We start from the raw sequence: 24,350 nt of genomic DNA on the forward strand, positions 1-24,350 counted from the left end.
TTTATATAGTCGTGAATTGGCGAGTTATGGAGTGTTATTTTTATCAAAACCATTGTAATTTAATTGTTATCCTGGATATATGTGCACACTTTAGGGCATTGGTTGTGGCTCGACTCCATAACCTATGGACAACGCTTGAAAGTTAAACACTTTCTTATTCAGGCAAATCATCAACGTTCTTCAAAATAAGAAACGCACAAGTAGTCTGTAGTTCATTGAACCTAACGAAATAAAAAAATCCGGTATGTAAATTGGATATATCTTATTGGAAAATGTCGGTGGCCTGAAATGCCTGTGCATGTTATGGCATTCGTTTATTCGTGGTTATAAAAAGGCAAGCATGACCCAGAAATTTGTCATTCAATTGTTAATATTAAGTTGAAAAATGCCGAGACTCGGCACATCGGAACATCGCCATAGGACGTATCCAAAGAGAGGAATCGCAGTCTTCCGTTGCAGGCAACTTCAACGTCCACCACAGAACCATTTGCCGCCTTTGAGACCGATACACACAGTTCAATTCCACTGCAGATCATCCGAGAACTGGCCGAACAAGAGTTACCACTCCTGCACAAGATCGTTAGAGCCACAGAGACAGCAGGACGCATCCCTGGTTTGAGGAGGATATCAGACCAGACTGTCAGGAACCAGGCGAGATGGAAGACAATATGTTTATCGTCATCGAAATTAGGTTTTGCCCCACATTGTATACCTGAATTCGACAATTCGGTGGAGGTAGTGTCATGGTGTGGGGTTTCATATCCTACACCACGAGATCTGACATGGTTGTGGTTCACGGAAATATGACAGCAAATCGCTCCATCAATCAAACTCTACAACCTCACCTTCTTCCAGTCATTTACCGCCAGAGGGAGCTGTTTCAACAGGACAACGCTCCACCACAGCTTGTGTCACTGTAGACTACCTTCATAATGCCAGCATCAACCTTTTGCCCTGACCGTCAAGATCTCAACCAAATCGAACACCTCTGGCTTGAACTCGATCGACGTGTACGTAAACGTGAGAACACGCAGAAGACACTCCCACAACTGGCCAGCGCAGGACAGAATTTGTACACTTATCCAGTCAGTGCCGAGGAGATGTATAGCCATGATTTATTTACAATAAATTTACTTAAAATCTACCTGTGCGTTTCTATTCTTGAAAAGTGTAATACCAAGTCTGGCTGTTCGTAGAAAACTGGTTCCTTCATGCTCACCAACAAAACACGTTCTGGATACTTTGCAAGATTTTGATTGTGGTGTGTAAAACTAATTGTGTTAGAGTCAGTGACTGTCACTGAGGTTTACAGATGCTATAACCTGTGCTACGCCATTGCTGGACATGGCAACCTGTGAAGATCCTAGTAAGAATAGGTCTTCAGCAACCCATGCTTGCTCTAAAAGGCGACTTGTGGTGATGGGTGACTAACGAGATCGGGCGGTCAGTCTTGCTAACTTGGTTGATGCATGTCGTCATATCCAAATTGCGTGGATCGATGTTCATGTAGTCAATCACTTGACTGTCTGGTCCAGACTTGAATTATTACTGTTGTTATGTAGTACAACTAACACTCTCTCTCTCACTAGATATGGAAAGCCATATATTTGTTTCTTTTGTGTCTGTTCATCGGGTTGTGGCCGGTTTGTTTGAGCCAGTGTGTTTACAGCTTCGTCTTTTCCACGTCAGCTGCTGTCACCACCATTTGCACATCCCCACATGAGTTCACTTGGCCCCCCAGGGTGTCGGCGAGGGGTTTACCCCCCGTCTCCTTCAGGATCAGGGATAACACTCCACAGGCGGCCATGGTCGATCCAACAATGACGAAAGGCACCACGACATCACCATCTCCTCCCTGTGGACATAACGTTGTACATAATTAGCAAGTGAGGTTTCATTGGACTATTTACATCCACACCCCTCAACAGTTCATACAAAGGACACGCAAGAAATAGTACATTGTGTTTGCAAGTGTCATTATGACGCATTATAGTGAAGCTGTAAGATATGTATTCGTTTCTTTAACATAATCCACAGCATTGGGAATTAAACGATACATGTAATGAACATTGATATGAAAAGTGTCCTGTGAATGTGTGTTTTTTGGCAACGTGTGTAATCATACGCTAATAATATTCTTCCAATGTGTGAATGACCTGAACATTTGACATGGCCTTGACACATGGTACATGTAAGTATAAAAGAACGTGAAATTATTTTGTGTGTTATCATGGATTAAAATTAATTATTCAATGCTTTACATGGTCTTGGTGACCTTGACCTTCATCGGATGTTATCGAGAAGCTTCTCAAATTAAGACCCTATCCTAGACAAGGAGAATAGTTAAAAAAGTAGATTATTTTTTATTGATTTAAACACATTTTGTTTACAATGAGATGTATAGAGCATAGGCAAAAAACTCCACACCCTAAATATTTACATGATTAGCGTTATGCAATAACACAAGAGATACCCACTGAAGGCAGAGTCTATACAGAGACAAGCAGCAGGAAACAGGGTCTGACATATACTTGAATCTATTAGTGTGCTTGATATACTTATTGACAGAGTGAAACAACTGTACATTTTCGTTGTAACTGCGATTGGACCAATACTGATACACCAGGGACTAGCTTGGCTTTACAAATACAAATATGAGATAACAAACATTATCTTCCTTGCAGTTCTATAAAATCAACATTCTATTAAGTAGCGATAAACGTATTTACACGGGGAACTGGAGACAAAGTCATGACTTTCTATTAAACTATATCCATATCAGTCATAATTTATCTTAGGTTGGTAGGAGACAACATGGTTTGGGTTGACATGTTTGGTAGGAGTGGACTGCAGAGGAATTCTTTGTTGAAATGGCATCCTGACAATGCACGTTGTGATTTCAGCTCAACGATGGACGTTTGGATGTATCTTGTGTGGGTCAATATATTGCCGGTGCCCAAGTATGTTCATCAGAACAAAGATCAACGAAACACTTTCTCATGTCAAGTTTGCATCACAAGTTCGTCTTATGTTATGCCTACTTTCACATCTAACGATACCAACCTAAACAAACTATGAATCCCAACACAATGAACCTACCGTTGCAAAGATGTATGGAGCAAGTATTCCGCCAATGCGAGCTGCTGTATTAGCCACACCATAACCCAAATTTCTGAAAAGAATAGATAAAACAAAAACGTAAAAGTATCTATGCACCAAACTAATAACTGTCATGTGCCTTCTTGTGTGTAACGAGGGGATACGTTCAGTCGCCTCTAGTGAGAAATCGGCAGAATTTACAATACCATGTGATTTTGTTTGTTTGTTGTTTAACGTCGCACTCAGCAATATTACAGCTATATGACGGGGGTCTGTACGTAATCGAGTTTGTGACTTAAAATTTTAACTCACTCACCCACATAATCGAGGGTGAACCACACAATCCAAGGATTGACATCATGAGCATCGATCCACACAATTGGGATTGATGACATGCATCAACCAAGCGAGACTGACCACCCGATACCGTTGGTCGCCTCTCACGACAAGCATAGTCACCAATACGGCAAGCATGTGTTGCTGAAGACCTATTCTATCCCGGATCTTCACGGCCGTAATACTATTATGAGAGTGGGATAAGTTCTTTTTAATGCGTTTTTTATTGTGAACATTTGATAAACTGCCATAATGTACCCCAACTTGTGAAGGTGGGATAAGTCATAATAATCTTCCTCGTAACATTTTGCTAAGCCGCTATCATGTACTCTACTTTTCAATGATGGGGGAGATCCCACAATTCAATTTACCTTGTGACAGTCGGGTACGTCTCACTTGACAGCAACTGAAGAACACACCAAGCAGCACCAACACCGAGTTTGGCCAGCATAGCCAAGACGTTGATAATGATCCCTTGGTCATCTTCAGCGACTAGAACACATTAACGAAATTGACTATATTGAACATGCATAAAACGAACGCAATGTGTACGGAAGACATGGTATTTATGGTGTTAGTACACTGCCATGAACCGGAAACTGTGTATTCAGAAATGTTATTAAAGTTGTGTCTATTGTTATTAATGTTTCATGAGAATAATGGAACAGGAAACACTATTTGCGTTCCGTTTTGTGTAAATTACGATCGCATTTAACAGTACGACGTTGGTCTTTACACTTTTCTTTACGTTATGGTGGATTTAAATAGTACACACCGATTTTTCTTGATCATTTCAAAAGACTATTAACCCAGCATCTTGTTGTTTTAGAAAGCTGAACCAACTCATCCGTCCTTTAGACTGTGCAGTCAAAGTTCGCTAAGGGTTCAGCTGATGCGACCTTCTGTGGAGGTGCCATCAGATATACACGCTGAAATGTTTGGTATTGGAGTAAAAGTTTTGATTACACACCTGTTCTAGCCACGATGCAAACACCAAAGGAACCGACAGTGGCTGCAGCAAAGAAAATGAAAGCCGTCCATCTTCTGCCAAATCTATCAACATAAACTAAGTTATTCCATGAAGACAAAGGGATAAACATGTTCATCAAAATCTGTCCGGTACCACGATTATAAATCATGGTCTATGCAAAAATAACCGATGTCCATGGGTTTCTTTACAGTTGTGGACGTCTTTGCTATACACCACAGGGAGATGTCTTCTCACATTAAGTCAATTTGTCTGTATTATATTAAACTTTCCATAAAGGCATTACATGAGTCATGTATTCACTGTGTCACTTCCATATAACATGTACCTAAATACATAGGCATAATCTCCAATGAGTTATTCTGTTTCACACATATCGATCAATGCATAAAGATCCAGAGCACTCATAACACTCTCTACAAGATTGTATAACAAGAGTGATGACTTCAACGTTCCAAAAGCCAACTTTCCCTTCATGTCGAGCAATATTCCTGCAGCTCGAGGCTTTCGTCTTTATATAACTTCAGGGGTACAATCGATCATGCTAGGCCACCAAGATTTCAAAAAGCGTCAGGTGACTCTAGCTCAAAGTTCAAGACCTCGGTAAAGTAAAAAGTAATTATGATAGACATTTCTAAATTTTACGCATCAATGACATCAATGATTTCAGATACAATTCCCTATATCGATTTGCACCGTATGTCCCCTTGTTTTCCAGGAAAACAAATGACTTGCCTTGGCATGTGTTTGTGAAGGGTGCCAACTGTTACACTCACCTCTTCGCAAACACCTGTTCTCAGTATTATTTGATAGTGATTCATAAACACATGCTCATGATGTAGTGGGAATCATACAATCGACTCTGCTTTTGTTCGAGATTTCTTATGAATATAGAAAGTGTTTGCCACTTTTATTTGAACGCAAAAGAAAAATACAACATACGATATTACGTACCTCTGGACAGAATGGTGAAATAAGCATTGCTATATTATATAACTTTTGTTTGCAATATCAGTACTGGTTGTACATAACTCTGTTGTGAGGTTTATCCATAGTGTAAACTTGGACCTTTACCTTTCTCCAATGTATCTGGTAACAAAACTGATCCTTTACTTGGCACCTAAATTTGAATTGTTTGATTTGCTTTGGCTCATAAAATGCCAAATTGCGTGGATTGATGCTCATGATATTAATCACTGGATAGTACGGTCCAGACTCGATTATCAACAGACCGCCGTCATATAGCTGGAATATTACAGAGTGCGGTGTTAAACAACAAACCATGCAACCAACCAATCATAAAATGTCAATAATGAAACAAATAAAACGAGGTGGACTTTGCACGCCACACGTGTGACTGACGTAGTTTCTTGTTGTTCAACGCCGAACTCCGCAATATTCCAGCTTTTTGACAGCATTATGCAAATAATCAAGTCATAGTTTTCATGATAGATTTCTCTTACTTGTTGTTCATGAAGAACGTCATCACAGTGGCTGGCACTTCCACCACTGCCAGAAGGAAGATGTTCAGATACAGGTTGCCTGCGAGTCTCCCTGCACCGAACGATATCCCATAGTACACCAGCGACATGCACATCCTGTAGGGCAAATTATTGTGTAATTTCCTTTATAAAACCTCACCAACAAAACGACACCTGTTTGTCGATTCTTCAGAGATTAAATGCAGATCACAATCGGAAAGAAAGGCATTCCCCTTCATTTTTGAGTAATTTCACACATCTGTGAACAATATTTCGCGCGTCAGCTTCTTACGAGAGAAAAATTGCCCTCATCTTTGATGCCTATGGGTAAGGCGTGTCGAAGTTATTCGACCCTTGGCTTTTTCCATATCTATCCGGTGTAAATAAACTGGTCTAACATAGAACCGCTTGGGTATTTTGTACAACAATGTGTCACACCATGCCAAGTATTTGTAAATTTTGGCATCTTCTCTTCACATTACACATGTATTCCGTTTAATCACTCCATCTCCATATACCAAGGTACACAGAATAGTATCAACCCCCTCCCATACCCGATCCACTTCTGTGCTCACCAAATGAACTGTATGATGAGAGACTTCCAGCAGATGCTCCAGCCCCTGTAGATGTCAAGGTACGTGTACTTGCTGCCAGACGCTCTTAGTTTCTGCTCCTCTTCTGCCACTTGTTTCAGCAGCTGCAGTGTGTTGGTGGGCTTCTGTCTTTTGTTGTATCGACTCATCTGATCCACGACTTTCTCAGCTTCATCAGTCCGCCCTTTTACAGCCAACCAGCGCAGACTCTCTGGGACAAAGCTGGAATTAAATCAGTAAAACTAAAAAATGGATGTTTAAACCATTAGTTTGAGAATGGTAGAGTGAAAGCCTCCCTTTTCGAAAACAAGAAATTAAAATACCCAACCCTTAAGTCGTCTAACACCAAATGATGATGAACATGTTTGACATTAATAATGGAAACAATATATGAAGAAATATAAATCATATAGAAACAGCTCAACACTGATCAAAATTGTCACTACTTGTCTTGCGTTCATTGTTACAATGAGTCACACCTGAACACAACATATACTCATTTTGTGCACCTTAAACACGAGATATGGGCACATATTCCAAACCTAATTAGCAGTAGCAGATGACTATAGAATATAAGCCTTGAACATCGTGCTAGAAACATTTGGATGCTCAAGGGTGTTTCTCAGGTCAGTGCTGACACGTGTTGACGTCACTGAGATTAGGATTGGGTTACCAAGCCCGTGGTACTGTTGCACATGTCGATAGTCCCGGGGTCACAAAGGCAGGCAAGTATATTGTTGACCTCAACATGCGTAACAGGTTTCTTTAGTCATGTCAGTGTCGCCGGCAGCTTTATTTCTACATTTATCCACGTTTTCCGGCTGATGCTGGAGTGCAGTTCCGTGGCATTGCAGTAACATGCAATCTTTGGATGAAGAAAATCACAATATATTTTCTGTGAAATCTTGGATAATTCTCAATTTTCAAGATTGTACAAGCAGGCGCGAGTTGGAAGGAAAAAGAAGTGTATGTGTGAGCTCAGAACACGGATATTCTTAATCCTCCACATTAAGACATCTGCTACTTTAAAGTTGATATAGAGGCAATTATCACAACTGGAGAAGGTGGCGCGGGTTGTACACCTGAAACACGACGTACTTCAAACTGAGAACAATCAGCTAAACCTGACACTGACAAATAAAAAAAATAAACTTGAAGATATGGAGTGTCGACACCGAAGGAACAATTTAATAGTCCATGGGTTAAGTAATAATAGCAGTGAATCATGAGCGTGATGCGTGTCTGATTAACTCTACTACTGTTTCCTTGGTGGCCATGTACTTGCCGTCCTTCTTCGACTTTTTTGCCAACTTCATCCATGAAATCAAAGGAATTCCTCCCTGGGCATTGATTGTCCAGTCTTTCCTCACTTGAGGACGTCAATAAGCTTCTGTTTATATTCAGAGGACCACAAGAACAATTAGATACATTGTCATCCATGATGGCATGTCTGAAATAACAGTTGTTTGTCCAGAACCTTTACTTATACATGTACTTAACTTATTATGATAGTTGTAACAAGGATCGTCATCTGTCTTAAAAAACTCTCTCAATTTGAGTAAATATAATTAACGTAATATTTTTCATATCAAAGATGAAGCTATTTGTGCCGCAATTGCAATAGTTTAACCTTTTGCAAATAATATGCCATCCGAATGTTTGAATAAATAAAAGAAGGGAAACAGTGAATTAAGATGAAAGGTGGAGCTGTTTACGTTATCTCAAAGATGGAGAAGCTAATTGTACCTAAATGTAATACTATGAACACCTAATAAAAGGATAAGTTGTTTCATTTATTTAGGTAAATTGATATCAAAACAATATACTGTGTGTCAAACATACATAACCCAACCAATGAAAGCAGGAAATATAATCATGTGAGTAGATATTTTTTCAGCAAAGATCATCGTTCATTAATTTAAAAAAAAAAGGAATAATGGTTTATTTGGTGCACATTAGAGTCTAAATTTGGCCATGCCGTATTTTATTTGTGTTTTACAGTAGTTAAGAAACCATATAAATAATATTTTATGATTTAATGTTGATGCATCCATGTGTGAAAACAATTTAGTGGACAGACCTTGTAAAACAAATTCAGTGAATAGATCCCTATAAAATAACTGTCCTTTTGACTTATGTGAATATGATTTTGAAACTCACACACGCCACTGTCAATTACATGCATTGGGCAAGTTGTATTATAGTGATGAGAAATACAACTTCTATTGGCTGCTGTACTGAATAGTTAGTCTTGTCTTGACAAACATTTTTTCTCCATTTTTCTCGGTTCTATAAGTGGCATAATCGAATTGGTTGTGTCTGTTATATGCAATTTTGGATTAGTCTTGGAGTATTCGCATATTTTACCTCGGCTCTACATGTGTCTGTGTGCTGATTTTGCTAAGAACAAGTCTGTGATTGGTCAGTCGGATACAGACTTCTGCATGTTTTAGCTAGGCTCTAATCCTAACTGGAGATGACTGCGAGTCTTGACATTGACGGGGTTGTATCGGTCTCCTATCTACTGAGAATAGGCGTATACAAGGTACCCTATCAGACATGTGCGGTTAAAGACTTGCTGGCCGAAACCATCTCTTATCCAGGATTCGAACACCATACATCATGATGTCATTATGAACCTGTCGAGGAGTGTGAGGTCACGGTGCACGGATGGGATTAAACAGCCTGCTCTTTGTTGAGCGATATTCAAGCAGCTCAAGCCTTTGGTGTACACATTTCGCAACATTTGAGACACAATTGAGCATGCTTTTTCGACCAAGGTTTCAAAGAGCATCACACGGCTCTTGCTCAGAGGTTCTTTGATACTTGTTCCAACATTGAAGGCCAAGGTAAATCTTTCAAGGGGTTTTGTGGTGGACAATTGGAGGACTTTCAAAATTTGATGCATGAGTGACGAAAAGGATGTTCGATGAAATTCCCCATTTTGACTTGTATCATATGTTCTCGTGTTTTACCCCATGTTTACTTCACATGCGTGTGCTTTTGATGAGAGTCACCGGTAGGGCAGGATCCCTTTATCTTTAAGCGAACACCTTGTGTCATTACTTTGTGATAGGGATCCATGATGTATTCAGAATCGTGGAATATGGGAGGAGATGTATCCCGTTTATTTTGCACGAGGAACCGAATCTCCATTGGTGACTATTAGATGGTTACCTTAAACATATTTTGAATAATGCAGAACGTAAATGAGACTTTTTGGATTTGAACATTGGCAATCACCATATATCACCAATCATTATTTGAGTTCCAACTTTCTCAGGCTTAATTTCGGGATACCGGGATACTTACAACCATCCGGCGAAGAAGGGTAGATGAAGGGCAGCCGCTATGATGTGTTGATCAGACCAGTCAGGCCTCAACTAGCTCGACAGGGCAAATATACATACACCCGTTACCCAGACTGGCATTGCCGATGCAATTGGTCGCCATTTCCTTCCAATGAACTCCATGAAATACGGGTAGCTTACAACCAGAAGAGAGCCAATCGTCATCCCGATGAGAAAACGCAACGCTGTAAACATCTGCCAGTTGACGGAGAATGCTGCCACCAGATTGAACCCACTTTGAAGGACCAGGCTGATGAAGTAAGTCCACTTCCGACCGAGGACGTCAGCAGACTGTCTGCCAAACAGTGCCCCAAAGAACACTCCGGCCATTTGAACTGATGTGATAATGGACTTGAGAATATTCTGGTCACATATGAGATCCCACTGAAGAAAAAAAAGACATTTGATTTGTTGAAATGTTGATGAGATAAGATGAGATAAGATGGCAGTTATGAGTTGATCAACTGAACCTAGCTAATGTGTGGCTTTGTAGTATATATTTACATAAACATAAGGTGTGAAGTTCATTTGATTATATGCAGCTAGGCTCCAATACGATCAAATACTAGTAGCCAATTCCCTTCCACTGATTTACAGGCACTCGTGAAGAGCAACCTCCTCGTGGTGAGTGCTGGGTAACGCTAATCGCTCTTCCCCCGTGTGGAACCGGGGCAGAATATTTCCACAGCCTCCCATTGCTGGTCGTATGAGGCGACTAAAATGGGCAACCTGTTTGCCGTGGGTTGCGTCCCTGTGTCGGCGGAGGACGGGAGTCTGGTAGTTGAGGGCACTGGTTCCAGGAACTGTGTTCCTTTGCCCAACACACTACTTCGACCCTTACTTCGCCTAGACGGGTGGTAAGATGGGCCCGGTCTTATCAATCGGCTGGTCATGCCAGGCCCTGTGCGTAATATTGTATATGCACTCCTGTGTTGTATTATAATGTATATTTTGGACTTGGCCATGCATACTTTGTATGAATTACCAATTTTTGATGGAATAAATTGCCTAGAGTCTTACGCCAGAAGGCGGTGGCTCATGGGCCAATCTGGTGATGTTGACCTCTGTATTCTGTATGTCTCCAGTTTCTTGTCATGGACTGAACCTGCCTGGCACTACATCTGGTAGATGAATATAGCTATTCACGTCATATTTGCTGGAGTATAACATCCCTGTATCCCTGGTGTTTGCATGCTGGAAATCCGATGCGTTACAACACTGTCCTTGTTGACACTCCATGGGGGGTGGGGAGCAGGTATGCTGAAACACTTTTCTTTCGCCATGTCTACCAAACAACCTGGTTCTCTTCGTAACGACAAAAAAAGACGTCTTGAAGATGATGATTCTGGGAACATTCCCACCAACTCCGATTCATGGGCCCGATTCCTGGTGATCGAGGCTGCTGACAAACTACCTTTAAAATTGAATCCGTTTGCTATTTCAAAAGCTATTAACGGACACTGTGGAGAAGTGAAAAATGTCACTCGTCTCCGTAGTGGTTCTATTCTTGTGGAGTGTCTAAAGAAACAGCAATCTCTAAATCTCTTGTCGATCAGTCAGTTTGCAAATGTTGAGGTTGCTGTTTCAGCACACAAGACTTTAAACTCCAGTAGAGGAATTGTTCGAGACAGAGCTCGATGCCTTTCGGACATGTCTGAACAAGAAATTGTTACAGAGTTAAAGGATCAGGCAGTGACTGCTGTTAAACGTTTCACCAAAAAGGTCAATGGTGTTATCACTCCCCTGAATACCTATCTCTTCACATTTGATAGACCAAGTATCCCTCGTTCAATTAAAGCTGGTTATGTTAATATCGGAGTGGAGGTGTATGTCCCCAATCCGCTCCGATGTTATACTTGCCAAAAGTTTGGCCATGGTTCAAAATCATGTGGTCGACCTCATGTTTGCCAGCGTTGTGGTGGTCTGCATGACAGCGCTGACTGTAGGGCAGATGTAAAGTGTGCCAACTGTAATGGCCAACATGAAGCCTGGTCAAAGGCCTGTCCTATATGGAAAACTGAGTCACAGATATTGAAACTGAAACACAACAACAACATTTCATATCTGGAAGCCAAAAAGCAAGTAGCTAATCAGGTGCCGTCAACTTTATCTTATTCTGCTGTAGTGTCTCGTTCTGTTGCTACTTCATCAATAGAATGTCAGACTGAGTTGACGTGGGTTCACTCTGTGAAACCAGTTGATACAACATCTGTCATTCAGCCCAACAAATCAGATTGTCAGCCCACTACATCATCCTCAGAATCGCAGACTGATTCCCAATGTTTACCAGACATTGAAAAGCCAGGAAATGTTCATATGTCGAAGACAGAAAGAAAAAAACTAAATAGACAACATCTTAGGACACCCTCTCCTTCAGAGGTGCCTGTCCACAACTCCTTTGGACCTTTGGATATGGACGTAACTCCGTCTTCTCAGGCCAGTGCTAGGAGTTCTTCACGCTCGCGTGTGAGATTACCTATTGAGCCGCCATGACTCACACGCCTCATTTGATTCAGTGGAATTGCAGAGGACTCAGGAAAAATTTTAATGAGATACAATTGCTCATTCAGGACTTTACACCATCAGCACTGTGTCTCCAAGAGACTTATCTGAAGCACAATGATATATTTGATGTAAGGCAATATAATTGCTATCATTCGTTTTCACCTCCAGGTGATAAAGCTACTGGAGGTTCTACTATATTGATCAGGCAAGGTATCATCCATAGTACTGTTCCCCTCAATACAAATCTTCAAGCTGTAGCTGTCCGACTTACCTTGCACATTGCACTTACTTTGTGCTCCTTGTATATTCCTCCTTCGAATACTCTTCAGCAGGCTGATCTTCAGAATCTCTATGATCAGTTACCAAAGCCCTGTATCATCATGGGCGATCTAAATGGGCACAACCCTCTATGGGGAAGTCCACATTCAAACAGTAAGGGAAAAGTGCTCGAAGACTTTATTTCAGACAACAATCTCTGCATATTTAATGACGATTCCAACACTTATTTGCATCCTGCTACAGGAACATATTCAGCACTGGATCTCTCCATCACAGATTCAGATATTTACAACGAATTTGAATGGTCAGTTCATGATGACCTTTGTGGGAGTGACCATTTCCCTACCATCCTTAAAACTGTTAACCCTACTGATCGTCCACCAACAACTCGGTGGAATTTTACAAAGGCTGATTGGTCTTTATATGAATTATTATCCACTGAAAAATTAACACCTGACATTTTTCAACATGTTCAAGATCCGATACAGTTGTTTTCGGACTTGCTGAATGAAATTGCTGATGAAGCAATTCCACAGTCCTCTGCAATTCCTCATATTCGTAAACCATGGTTTAACAACGAATGCAAACAGGCACGAAAATATAGGAAGAAAGCGGAAAAGTATTTCCGCCGCCATCCTACAGTCCATAATCTAGATCGAGTCAAAATTACAAATGCCAAGGCACGACGTGCTTTTAAACAAAATAAGCGTATGTCTTGGAGGAACTATGTCTCCAAAATAAATTCCCGCACGCCCATGTCCAAGGTGTGGAATATGGTGCAGAAAATAAAAGGCAAAGGTTCAAGATCGTCTGTTCACCATCTTAAGGAAGGTGACACGTTATTAACGGATAAAACAGATATTGCCAATAAACTTGGAGAAACGTTAGCGAAACATTCTTCAACTTCTAATTATGTCCCGGAGTTTCAAAAATTTAAGAAACAACAGGAAAAGATCAAAGTTAATTTCACTTCTGATAATGGTGAAGACTATAATGAAGTCTTCTCATTACATGAGCTACATACCGCCCTTGGGCAAGCTCATGACACAGCAACAGGAGCTGATAACATTCATTACCAGCTTTTAAAACATTTACCAGAATCTTGTCTGGAGACACTTTTAAATATATTTGACCAAATATGGACATCAGGGAATTTTCCTACTTCATGGCATAATGCCATTGTAGTCCCAATACCGAAGCCTGGCCGGGATCATACAGATCCCTCGAACTATCGACCTATATCCTTAACAAGCTGCGTATGTAAAACCATGGAACGAATGGTTAATAATAGATTAATTTGGTATCTGGAAACCAATAATCTATTAACAAATATCCAATGTGGTTTCCGAAAAAATAGAAGTACTATCGACCATTTAGTACGATTAGAATCCTTTGTGAAAAATGCTATTGTCAACAAACAACACGTAGTATCAATTTTCTTTGATCTTGAGAAAGCCTACGATACTACTTGGAAGCATGGCATTCTAAAGGATTTACATGATTTTGGTTTGAGAGGCCGTTTGCCTCATTTTATATCACAATTTTTAACAGACAGACAATTTCAAGTCCGAGTGGGTTCCACCCTGTCTGACCATTATAATCAGGATCAGGGTGTCCCACAAGGCAGTATTTTGTCTGTCACCTTGTTTAGTATTAAAATTAATAGTCTGTCCAAGGTTTTAAGTAATTCAGTGGATGGATCACTGTTCGTGGATGATTTTAATGCATCTTGTTGTGGTAAAAATATGCATACCATAGAGAGGCAGTTACAAATCTGTCTCAATAAAATTCATAAGTGGTCTCTAGAAAACGGGTTCAAATTTTCTATGTCTAAAACTAACTGTATCCACTTCTGCAGAAAATATAAGCCGCATAAAGACCCTGAATTATTTTTGAATGGCACCCCTATCAAAGTTGTAAAGGAGGCCAAATTCTTGGGACTCATCTTTGATAGCCATTTTACTTTCTTACCACACATTCAATCACTTAAAGCTAAATGCCTGAAGGCGCTTGATTTATTGAAAGTTGTATCCAATTCCAAGTGGGGAGGGGATCAGACAACCCTCCTACACTTATACAGGTCACTGATCCGTTCAAAACTTGATTACGGCTCCATCGTCTATGGTGGAGCCTGTAAAAGTAATTTAAAAAAACTTGATACTATCCATCACCAAGGACTGAGGCTTTGCCTTGGAGCCTTTCGCACTTCTCCTATTCCAAGTCTGTCTGTTGAGGCGGATGAGCCTTCTCTTAAACAACGCCGTCTGAAACTATCATTACAATACATCACTAAATTATATTCTAATCAGTCAAATCCAGCCTTTAATTGCGTATTTAATCCTCTTTACGAAGATATTTACAATAAGAAAACATCTCTTGTTCCACCACTAGGAATAAGAATTAAATCAGTCGTTTCTGCTGCGAACATTACCTTTCAGGATATAGCTCCCACAAAACTTTTTTCATTGCCTCCTTGGCAGATGGTAAGACCAACTGTAGACCTCACATTAACAAAACTTAAGAAATCTGATACAAATCCACTTATTTATAAACAAGAATACAATCAATTACGAAACACTTATGACAAATATAAATCTATATTTACAGATGGATCCAAGGATGGTGGCGCAGTTGCTAGTGCCACCGTCATTGGATCCAGAACAGTATCTTCACGTTTACCCGATAATAGTTCCATATTCACAGCAGAAGCGCACGCAATTTTAACAGCACTACAATATATCAAGAAGAAATCAAAATATAAAGACTTCATTATTTTTTCAGATTCACTTTCGTGCCTTCAGGCTATTAAAAATATGTCATGTAAACATCCATTTTTAATTGAAATTCTTGAGTTATTTAATGATCTTGCGACTGGCCAATATGACATCGTTTTTTGTTGGTTACCAAGCCATGTTGGGATTGTTGGTAACACACTGGCTGATGCTGCCGCAAAAGCAGCACTCAACAAATCTGTGACACCACTTCTTTTACCATACAGTGATTATAAACCTGTCATTAGATCTTACATCCGAGATCTAATGCAGAAGAAGTGGGACACCCAAGTTGGTATAAATAAATTACATGCAACAAAAGCGAATATCGGTTATACCTACTTGGGTTGTCAGTCCAGATTTGAAGAGGTCATTTTAAGACGATGTCGTATTGGCCATTCACGTTATACTCATGAATATATTTTAAAAGGTGAAGATCCTCCATTCTGCGTCCCTTGTGATGAAAGAATCACGGTCAAGCATGTCCTGCTTGACTGCATTGATTTTTCCATCACAAGGGATAAATATTTCAAGGTATCATGTATCAAGGATCTTTTTTATCAGGTAAGTAGTCATTTAATTATTGGTTTTTTAAAGGAAATCGAATTACTGCATAAATTTTGATTGTTATAGTTTGTAATTAAATAAATAACTTTTATAATTGGTAGAATTATTCAGTAACTGGGATTGTTAGTGGCTATATCCTCGAAGGGGGTTAAAGTAGTGTAAAATTATTGTCCCCCTGAGAGGGTATGTAAGACCACGTCTTTCAAAGTATGTTTATTTCTGCTCGTTTTTAGACGTAGTATATATGTTCATTTATTCTGGCTAGATTTGTCATTAATCGCCAACAGCGGAAGGGATGATGTAAATCCGGCTGGGGTCCATGCAGGTAGCAAAAGTACTGTAAGTCCCCATGGACCCTAGCATGGTGATCTACCTTCAGCTGCTGGCGATCTATAGCCCTTTTTTATATTGTACCGTTATATATAGTGATATCTTTTATAGTTGTATGCTAGTTTTAAATATTAATCTGTGATATTCTAGTAATTTTACTGTCCATCGTTGACAGCTTTTTATGTTGTATGCATTTATGTATTATTAATGTACTTCTCGTCACGATATGGCTGAAATACTGCCGATGTGACGTTAAATCTTAACTCACTCACTCACTCACCACTGATTTACACGTCTGAATTAGAAGTAAAGGAAACCAGTGAGACAGCCTCGTGTGTTTCATATGTAGATCTATGCACAAAGATACATTGTGACACAACACTCTCCACAAGCGTGTGACAAGAGGGATGACTTCAACTTACCAATAGTCAACTTTCCCTTCATGTCGAGCAATAATCCAGCAGCTCAAGCCTTTGGTGTACACATTTCGCAACTTTTGAGATACCATCGAGCATGCTTTTTCGACCAAGATTTCAAAGAGCTCACACGACTCTTGCTCAGAAGTTCTTTAATCATGGTTACAACACAAGTTTTATGGTAGGCATGCGGACAACGTTTCCAAATTTCACGCATCAGTGCCAACAATGATGTCCAGTGCAATTCCCTATTTAGACTTGTACCATATTTTACCATGTTTTTTTCAGGTGAACAATTGACTTTCCTTTGCATGTGTTTGTAACAGGTGCCAACAGTGGGGAAGGAAACCCTCGCCTTTTCGCGATCACCTGGTATTATCACTATTTGATTGTGATTCATAAACACACGTTCACGATATGAACGGAATTCTACAATTCCTTTGCTTTATTCAGATATATCTATTGCATATGGAAAGGGTTTTGTCGCTTTATTGGTATAGGCGGCTGCACGCCTGATTTGACGGCCAGCTCAAAAGACGAGAGTTATATCAGACAAAAAAACAAGCATTTTTGGAATGATACTCAATGACGCAAAGATTATTAGTATGCCATTAATGACGTCAGAGCGAACAATTGACCATTAGGTTACACATGTCGTGTATATCCCCCAAGTGCCTTGGATGCAAACACTGCCTGTTGTGATCGAAGTCGAACACGTCGATCAAGACCATCTACAAATATTTCACTGGGTAACACGATGAGTTATATACAATATGTACTGTGTTATCACACTGGAATAGGGTACCCTGTTTCTATTCCTGTATGATCAACAAGACATAAATACTAAGTACTTCATCTCTGCACTAGAGTCTCTTAGTAACAGTTTCTCGTTTCTCCCGATGACCCAACGCATTTTTCGATGGTAATGTCAGGAAGTGAATACTGAGATGCAGTGTTCAAAGGTTTCTCCCTCGCCACACGGATGTGGGCTGCTCCCATCCCTATCATTCAGTGGCTCGCTACACGAGTGTGGGTTGCATCCATAGCATACTGTCGCTCGCTACACGAGTGTGGGTTGCATCCTTAAAATACTATGGATCGCTACACGAATGTGGTTTGCATCCATATCAAACTATGGCTCTTTCAACGAATGTGGATTGCTCCCATCCCTATCATTCAGTGGCTCGCTACACGAGTGCGGGTTGCATCCATAAAATACGTGGCTCGCTACACGAGTGTGGGTTGCATCCATATCATACTATGGCTCGCTAAACAAGTGTGGGTTGAATCCATATCATACTATGGCTCGCTAAACAAGTGTGGGTTGCATCCATATCATACTATGGCTCGCTAAACAAGTGTGAGTTGCATCCATATCATACTATGGCTCGCTAAACAAGTGTGGGTTGAATCCATATCATACTATGGCTCGCTACACGAGTGTAGGTTGCATCAATATCATACTATGGCTCGCTACACGAGTGTGGGTTGCATCCATAAAATACCATGGCTCGCTACACGAGTGTGGGTTGCATTCATAAAATACCATGGCTCGCTACACGAGTGTGAGTTGCATCCTTAAAATACTATGGATCGCTACACGAATGTGGTTTGCATCCATATCAAACTATGGCTCTTTCAACGAATGTGGATTGCTCCCATCCCTATCATTCAGTGGCTCGCTACACGAGTGCGGGTTGCATCCATAAAATACGTGGCTCGCTACACGAGTGTGGGTTGCATCCATATCATACTATGGCTCGCTAAACAAGTGTGGGTTGCATCCATATCATACTATGGCTCGCTAAACAAGTGTGGGTTGCATCCATATCATACTATGGCTCGCTAAACAAGTGTGGGTTGCATCCATATCATACTATGGCTCGCTAAACAAGTGTGAGTTGCATCCATATCATACTATGGCTCGCTAAACAAGTGTGGGTTGAATCCATATCATACTATGGCTCGCTACACGAGTGTAGGTTGCATCAATATCATACTATGGCTCGCTACACGAGTGTGGGTTGCATCCATAAAATACCATGGCTCGCTACACGAGTGTGGGTTGCATTCATAAAATACCATGGCTCGCTACACGAGTGTGGGTTGTATCCGTATCTTACCGGGGCTCGCTTTATGCGTGTGGGTAACATCCATTTCATACTATGGCTCGCTACGTAAGGGTGGGTTGTATCCATATCTTACCGAGGCTCGCTTTATGCGTGTGGGTAACATCCATGTCATACTGTTGCTCGCTACACGAGTGTGGGTTGCGTCCATATCACACTATGATATTATACCGGGCTTGCTTCAAGAGTGCGGGGTGGATCTATATCATACTGTGGCTCGCTACGTAAGTGTGGCTTGTATCTATATCATACCAAGGCTCCCTTCATGACTGTGGGTTGCGTCCATATCATACTGTGACTCGCTACGTAAGTGTGGCTTGTATCTATATCATACTGAGGCTCGATTCAGGACTGTGGGTTGCGTCCATATCATACTGTGGCTCGCTACACGAGTGTAGGTTGGATTTATATCATACTTTTGCTCGCTACACGAGTGTAGGTTGGATCCTTATCATAGTGTGGCTCGCTACATAGGTGTGGGTTGGATCCATATCATAGTGTGGCTCGCTACACGAGTGTGGGTTGCATCCATATCATACTATGGCTCGCTACATAGGTGTGGGTTGGATCCATATCATAGTGTGGCTCGCTACACGAGTGTGGGTTGCATCCATATCATACTATGGCTCGCTACACGAGTGTAGGTTGCATCAATATATTACTATGGCTCGCTACTCGAGTGTGGGTAGCATCCATAAAATACCCTGGCTCGCGTCACGAGTGTGGGTTGCATCCATAAAATACCATGGCTCGCTACACGAGTGTGGGTTGCATCCATATCACACTATGGCTTGCTAAACAAGTGTGGGTTGCATCCATTTCATACTATGGCTCGCTACACGAGTGTGGGTTGCATCCATCTCATACCATGACTCGCTGCACGAGTGTGGCTTACGTCCATATCACACTGTGGCTCGCTACGTAAGTGTGGCTTGTATCCATATCATACCGAGGCTCGATTCATGACTGTGGGTTGCGTCCATATCACACTGTGGCTCGCTAAGTAAGTGTGGCTTGTATCCATATCATACCGAGGCTCGATTCATGACTGTGGGTTGCGTCCATATCACACTGTGGCTCGCTAAGTAAGTGTGGCTTGTATCTATATCATACTGAGGCTCGATTCATGACTGTGGGTTGCGTCCATATCACACTGTGGCTCGCTAAGTAAGTGTGGCTTGTATCTATAGCATACCGAGGCTCCCGTCATGACTGTGGGTTGCGTCCATATAATACTGTGGCTCACTACGTAATTGTGGCTTGTATCTATATCATACTGAGGCTCGATTCATGACTGTGGGTTGCGTCCATATCATACTGTGGCTCGCTACACGAGTGTAGGTTGGATCCATATCATACTGTGGCTCTCTACTCGAGTGTAGGTTGGATCCATATCATACTATGGCTCGTTACATAAGTTTGGGTTGTGTACATATTATAGTATGGCCTGCTATACAAGTCTGGGTTGCATCCACATCATACTATGGCTCGCTACCACACCTTAGATGTTACATGGTTGCAATAACTCAATTAAAAGGGACTGAATTAAGGCTACCTACCTCGCTGGCGACAGTGTTTTTATCCTGGCTGAACACAACCTGACAGGTGATGTTGTCCGAGGAAGGACACAATTTCAATGTGACGTTGTTCATGTAGTCGGTCTCATCAACAGAGGCCGCTGTAGCTGGGACACACCACCAATCTGGAGTAGTCCCCGCAAACGACATCATTAACATCCCCCACGCCATCAGCATCTTTGGACCGAATATGAAGACAACCATGAGGATCTGGAAGCGGGACATGCCCCCGACGGCCTCGATGATGTCGTCCGTGTGCATCCTTGTTATCGTAGCGTCTTCACTGTTTGCAAAGGAACAACGGGGTAGTCTTGTATTGATACAAACGGTACAGCACGATGTTAAGAGAGTTGGCAAACGTTACTGTGATCTTAAGGATCTATATATAACTGAACATGCTTGAGGTTTTGATGACATAAACATTTAACTGTGTACACAACAATCCAATTGTCAAGACAGACGAAGGTAGATTGAAATTGTTTTACTTCGTTGTTGTCTACTTAAAGCTTTAAAATGTCTTTCCCTTTCAAATTGATATTCACATCTAATTTGGAAAGAAAATCAACCGACATTTCACGGTAACTTGTGTAAATATATAAAACGTCGACGCCAGAGAACAACCAGTCTCGAGTATCAGTGATGACACTAGGTTCGCGACAATGGAAAGTATGCCTAGTCCTACCAGTAGTACCCGTCACTCACACAATGTGCGTGAACACGTAAGTGTATGTTCATATGGCAGAACTCCTGCCATGCGACGGTGTCCTGTAAAACTCTAAATACCGGTACACTTTAAATAGTTGGTAATATGTGAATCTAAATAGTCCCAATATCAAACACAAAAATTAGGATCGCATAGAATTATCCTTTGTATATTTTCTTTATTAAGAGTCTGGCCTAGCGGTAGCTTTGATTAATGAAAAAAGCGGCAGGTATTTTATAATACATGGACGGTTCAAACACAGCGTATGATAAACATGAGCGGAGTCTCTAAATAAGAACTATCTTAACTTGCAGACCTGGTCTAAATGTAAAACTAAAGTTATGAGTGAGCAATATTCCAGCAATATCATTCGGAAGGCAATATATGACCATGGACAGATGGAAGGGTTGTTTGACCTTTCCTCATTCAACCAGAATTGTTTAATATATTTTCGCAGTTATTTTATAAAGCATTATAAACAAACATTACTCACCTTTATACAAACACAGGGCATAAACGTCCAGTTTGGTGAACAGTAAACTTGCGATCTGTAAACAAAATGTCTTCTGTTTAGCAGTTTGCGCGGTTACAGCTATTAGGGGAAAAGGAGGGGAGAATGATTTAGTAAATGTTGTTGATAACGGATAACTTCGACCCGATCATCTGCAAAATGTCCGAATGTAGAAAATGTTAGATTAGCTGAACAAAAGAAGGATGGTTGGGTGGGGTGGGGTAGGGAGTGGGGTTGTTGGGTGGGGTTGTGGGGTGAGGGCGGGGGTTAGAGGGGCGGGGGGGGGGGGGGGGATGGTAGGAAGGGGCAAGGTAAGTAGTGGATCAAGCGATCCTTACAAAACCTGTATCTAAATGCCGGGTTTTGTGTTGGACAACAGAATGCATCGTAATCTCGTGTCTCTATGGCATACATACCTTAAGGCTTATTTTACAACCGTCTTTCAACGTTTGCAAAAAACCCAATCTCATTTTAACGCAAATCTTTTAACGTACCCGGCAATATCAGATGATAGCTGCGCTCTTAGCGTTCACCTACCTGCTGTCAGACCTGCTGCAGTGTGTGTGAGAAGGTCAGCGTGCCATGATAACAGCGATCTCCTCTCTTGTGTACTCCCCGGGCTCAGATGTCCTTTATATATGTACATGGCTTTGAATTTAACAGTGTGTGCGTTGTGTAAACACGGTTCTATCCTTAGATTGTCCTGCCCTTTCTAGAAGTCGTATTAGGCTGAAATATACATATGGGGGGGAGATGGTTTTCGAGGGTGGACACCCACCCTTGGCTGAGATTTTTAGATTTATAATGCAGATTAGATTAAAAAAATAGGGGGCAAAATAAAACAATGCAACAATGTATATTTGTGGCAGGCGATCTAACCATCTTTCAACAGTTTGTAGCATGATGTTATTGTTTACCAGCATTTTCTGGGACATTTTATATTTTATGAGACATTCCCAAGCCCACCCACCCCGAATAGGAAGTGGTCGGTTTGTTTTAAACATACTTCATTGGCAACGGGATTGGGCAAAAGTTATCGAACTTAGGTGGCCCTTTCCATAATGTATTGTACAGACATTGATTATATTTATAGATCATTTTACTGGCACTACAATACTTATTTCTGTATGTGTCGTACGCCGTCCCAATGACGTCATACTATGTTAGAGTTCACTGTGACGTCAAAACAGCGTAACGGTATAACTGTACTCTTGAAAGTCACATGCGTGAAACCGGTTGAGTAAATTATACAGCTCATCTTTGGACTTTTGTATTTTATATATATATTCTGTCAGTTTCAAGCACGTCTAAAGCTCGTAGACGGCTCCGCGCATTGCAGACGCCAGATCGCTAGTTCATACAGAACCACTGAATGAAATGAAGTAAATCACAACAGTAGGATCAGCAGAATCAATAACATTGACGGAAATAACGGTCCACAGAGATTAATCGACCTTCCTTAAAAGTGTCAAAATCAAGAATTGCACCCTGCACACTTGTGTTGCACTGCTGCGTGAAGCACGTATAAACTATAGGATCTGTTTGCTGTTACGTTTTACAGACAATACGTGCTTCCATTGTTATATTTGTTTGTCGTCAACACCTATCTTTGTGCTAGTACTTGGTATCTGGCCAGGGGGCACGGGTGGCCCAGTCGTCAAAAGCGCCGCGATTCGCTGTGCAGAGTTGCGTCCCTTGGACACGCCAGAAACCTATGATTGTGGGTTCGAATCCCGGTTCGCCCCGATTATGTTTATAGGTTTGTCAGCACCATACCCGTGCTCGTGGGTTTCACCGAACTGGTAAACGTCTGAGACCTGCATCACTTCGGGCTTTCCTCCCACATTAAGCTGACACGCCGCGATATAACTTGAATACTGTTAAAAGCAGCGTTAAACCCAACTCACTCACACATTCATATCTGGCCAACATCTCGGAAATTCCTTTCATAAATGCAGTGAAAATGTACATGAATTGTTGTTACCATAATAATGTTCAGCAATGCTCAAAGAATATAGTACATCGACAACATACTGACCTCACAGACGAATCTCAGACTCACCCCGCTCCCTCATTGCATGATGGGTAATTGCAACACACACCAGTCAATTGACCTTAATGTTTTCCAAGTGCTGATTCCGGTTTAGAATGGATCCCCAGCAACCTATGCTGGTCGTCAGGGGCGAAATAATAGATCCAGTGATCAAACTTGGTGTCCCGACGACATGGATGGTTGAAAACAATCACTGCATCATCTGACCCAGACTCGATTATGTACCGACTGTCATAAAGCAGGGATATATTTTAGTTTGAATTGGCCTGGTGAGCCCCAGTGCCTTGGCGCTTTATTTTGTCGCTCTATTTGATGTAAAGCTACATCTCCACAGCATGACCGCAGGGCGTGAACGCGACGTGAGTACTTGCTCCGCAACTCGTACTTCACAAGTGTCAGGTTGCAAAATGGACATAGACAAAGACATAGCGAGAAGGTCACATAGACCCATGTATTGTTGGACGAGTACATATTTGTAGTTAAGATTTCTTATGATTATGTAAATGTTTTATGTCGTTATTTATGTAAAGTGTGTCTGTGTAAATAGAGTGTTTGAACGACGTAGCTGAAATTTGCTTAGAGTGCTCGAACATTGCTCTCATGTAAAGACTCACACTGTGTAGATATATGTGGCCAACATCTCGGAAACTGCTTTAATAAAT

At 41.2% G+C, this 24,350-nt stretch overlaps 2 protein-coding genes across 2 annotated transcripts; both read right to left on the reverse strand.

The window, feature by feature from the left end:
• Positions 1–271: 271 nt before the first annotated feature.
• LOC124152119 (solute carrier family 22 member 15-like) lies at positions 272–22,250 on the reverse strand. The gene is made up of 10 exons (XM_048393037.1): positions 22,173–22,250; positions 21,618–21,672; positions 20,404–20,704; positions 9,810–10,231; positions 6,480–6,719; positions 5,887–6,021; positions 4,406–4,488; positions 3,807–3,927; positions 3,100–3,172; positions 272–1,855 (listed from the first exon to the last, which is right to left on the reverse strand). The coding sequence occupies exons 5-10, from the start codon at positions 6,644–6,646 to the stop codon at positions 1,664–1,666; spliced, it is 771 nt and encodes a 256-aa protein (XP_048248994.1). The 5' UTR covers positions 6,647–6,719; positions 9,810–10,231; positions 20,404–20,704; positions 21,618–21,672; positions 22,173–22,250; the 3' UTR covers positions 272–1,663.
• Positions 7,547–20,682, reverse strand: LOC125378147 (organic cation transporter protein-like). The gene is made up of 3 exons (XM_048393045.1): positions 20,404–20,682; positions 9,917–10,231; positions 7,547–7,579 (listed from the first exon to the last, which is right to left on the reverse strand). Exons 1-3 carry the CDS (start codon positions 20,680–20,682, stop codon positions 7,547–7,549), a joined length of 627 nt encoding a protein of 208 aa, XP_048249002.1.
• Positions 22,251–24,350: the final 2,100 nt, after the last annotated feature.

The sequence above is a fragment of the Haliotis rufescens genome, unplaced genomic scaffold (genome assembly GCF_023055435.1).
Source record: "Haliotis rufescens isolate VD_foot unplaced genomic scaffold, xgHalRufe1.0.p SCAF_110, whole genome shotgun sequence".
NCBI classification, from domain to species: Eukaryota; Metazoa; Mollusca; class Gastropoda; order Lepetellida; family Haliotidae; genus Haliotis; species Haliotis rufescens.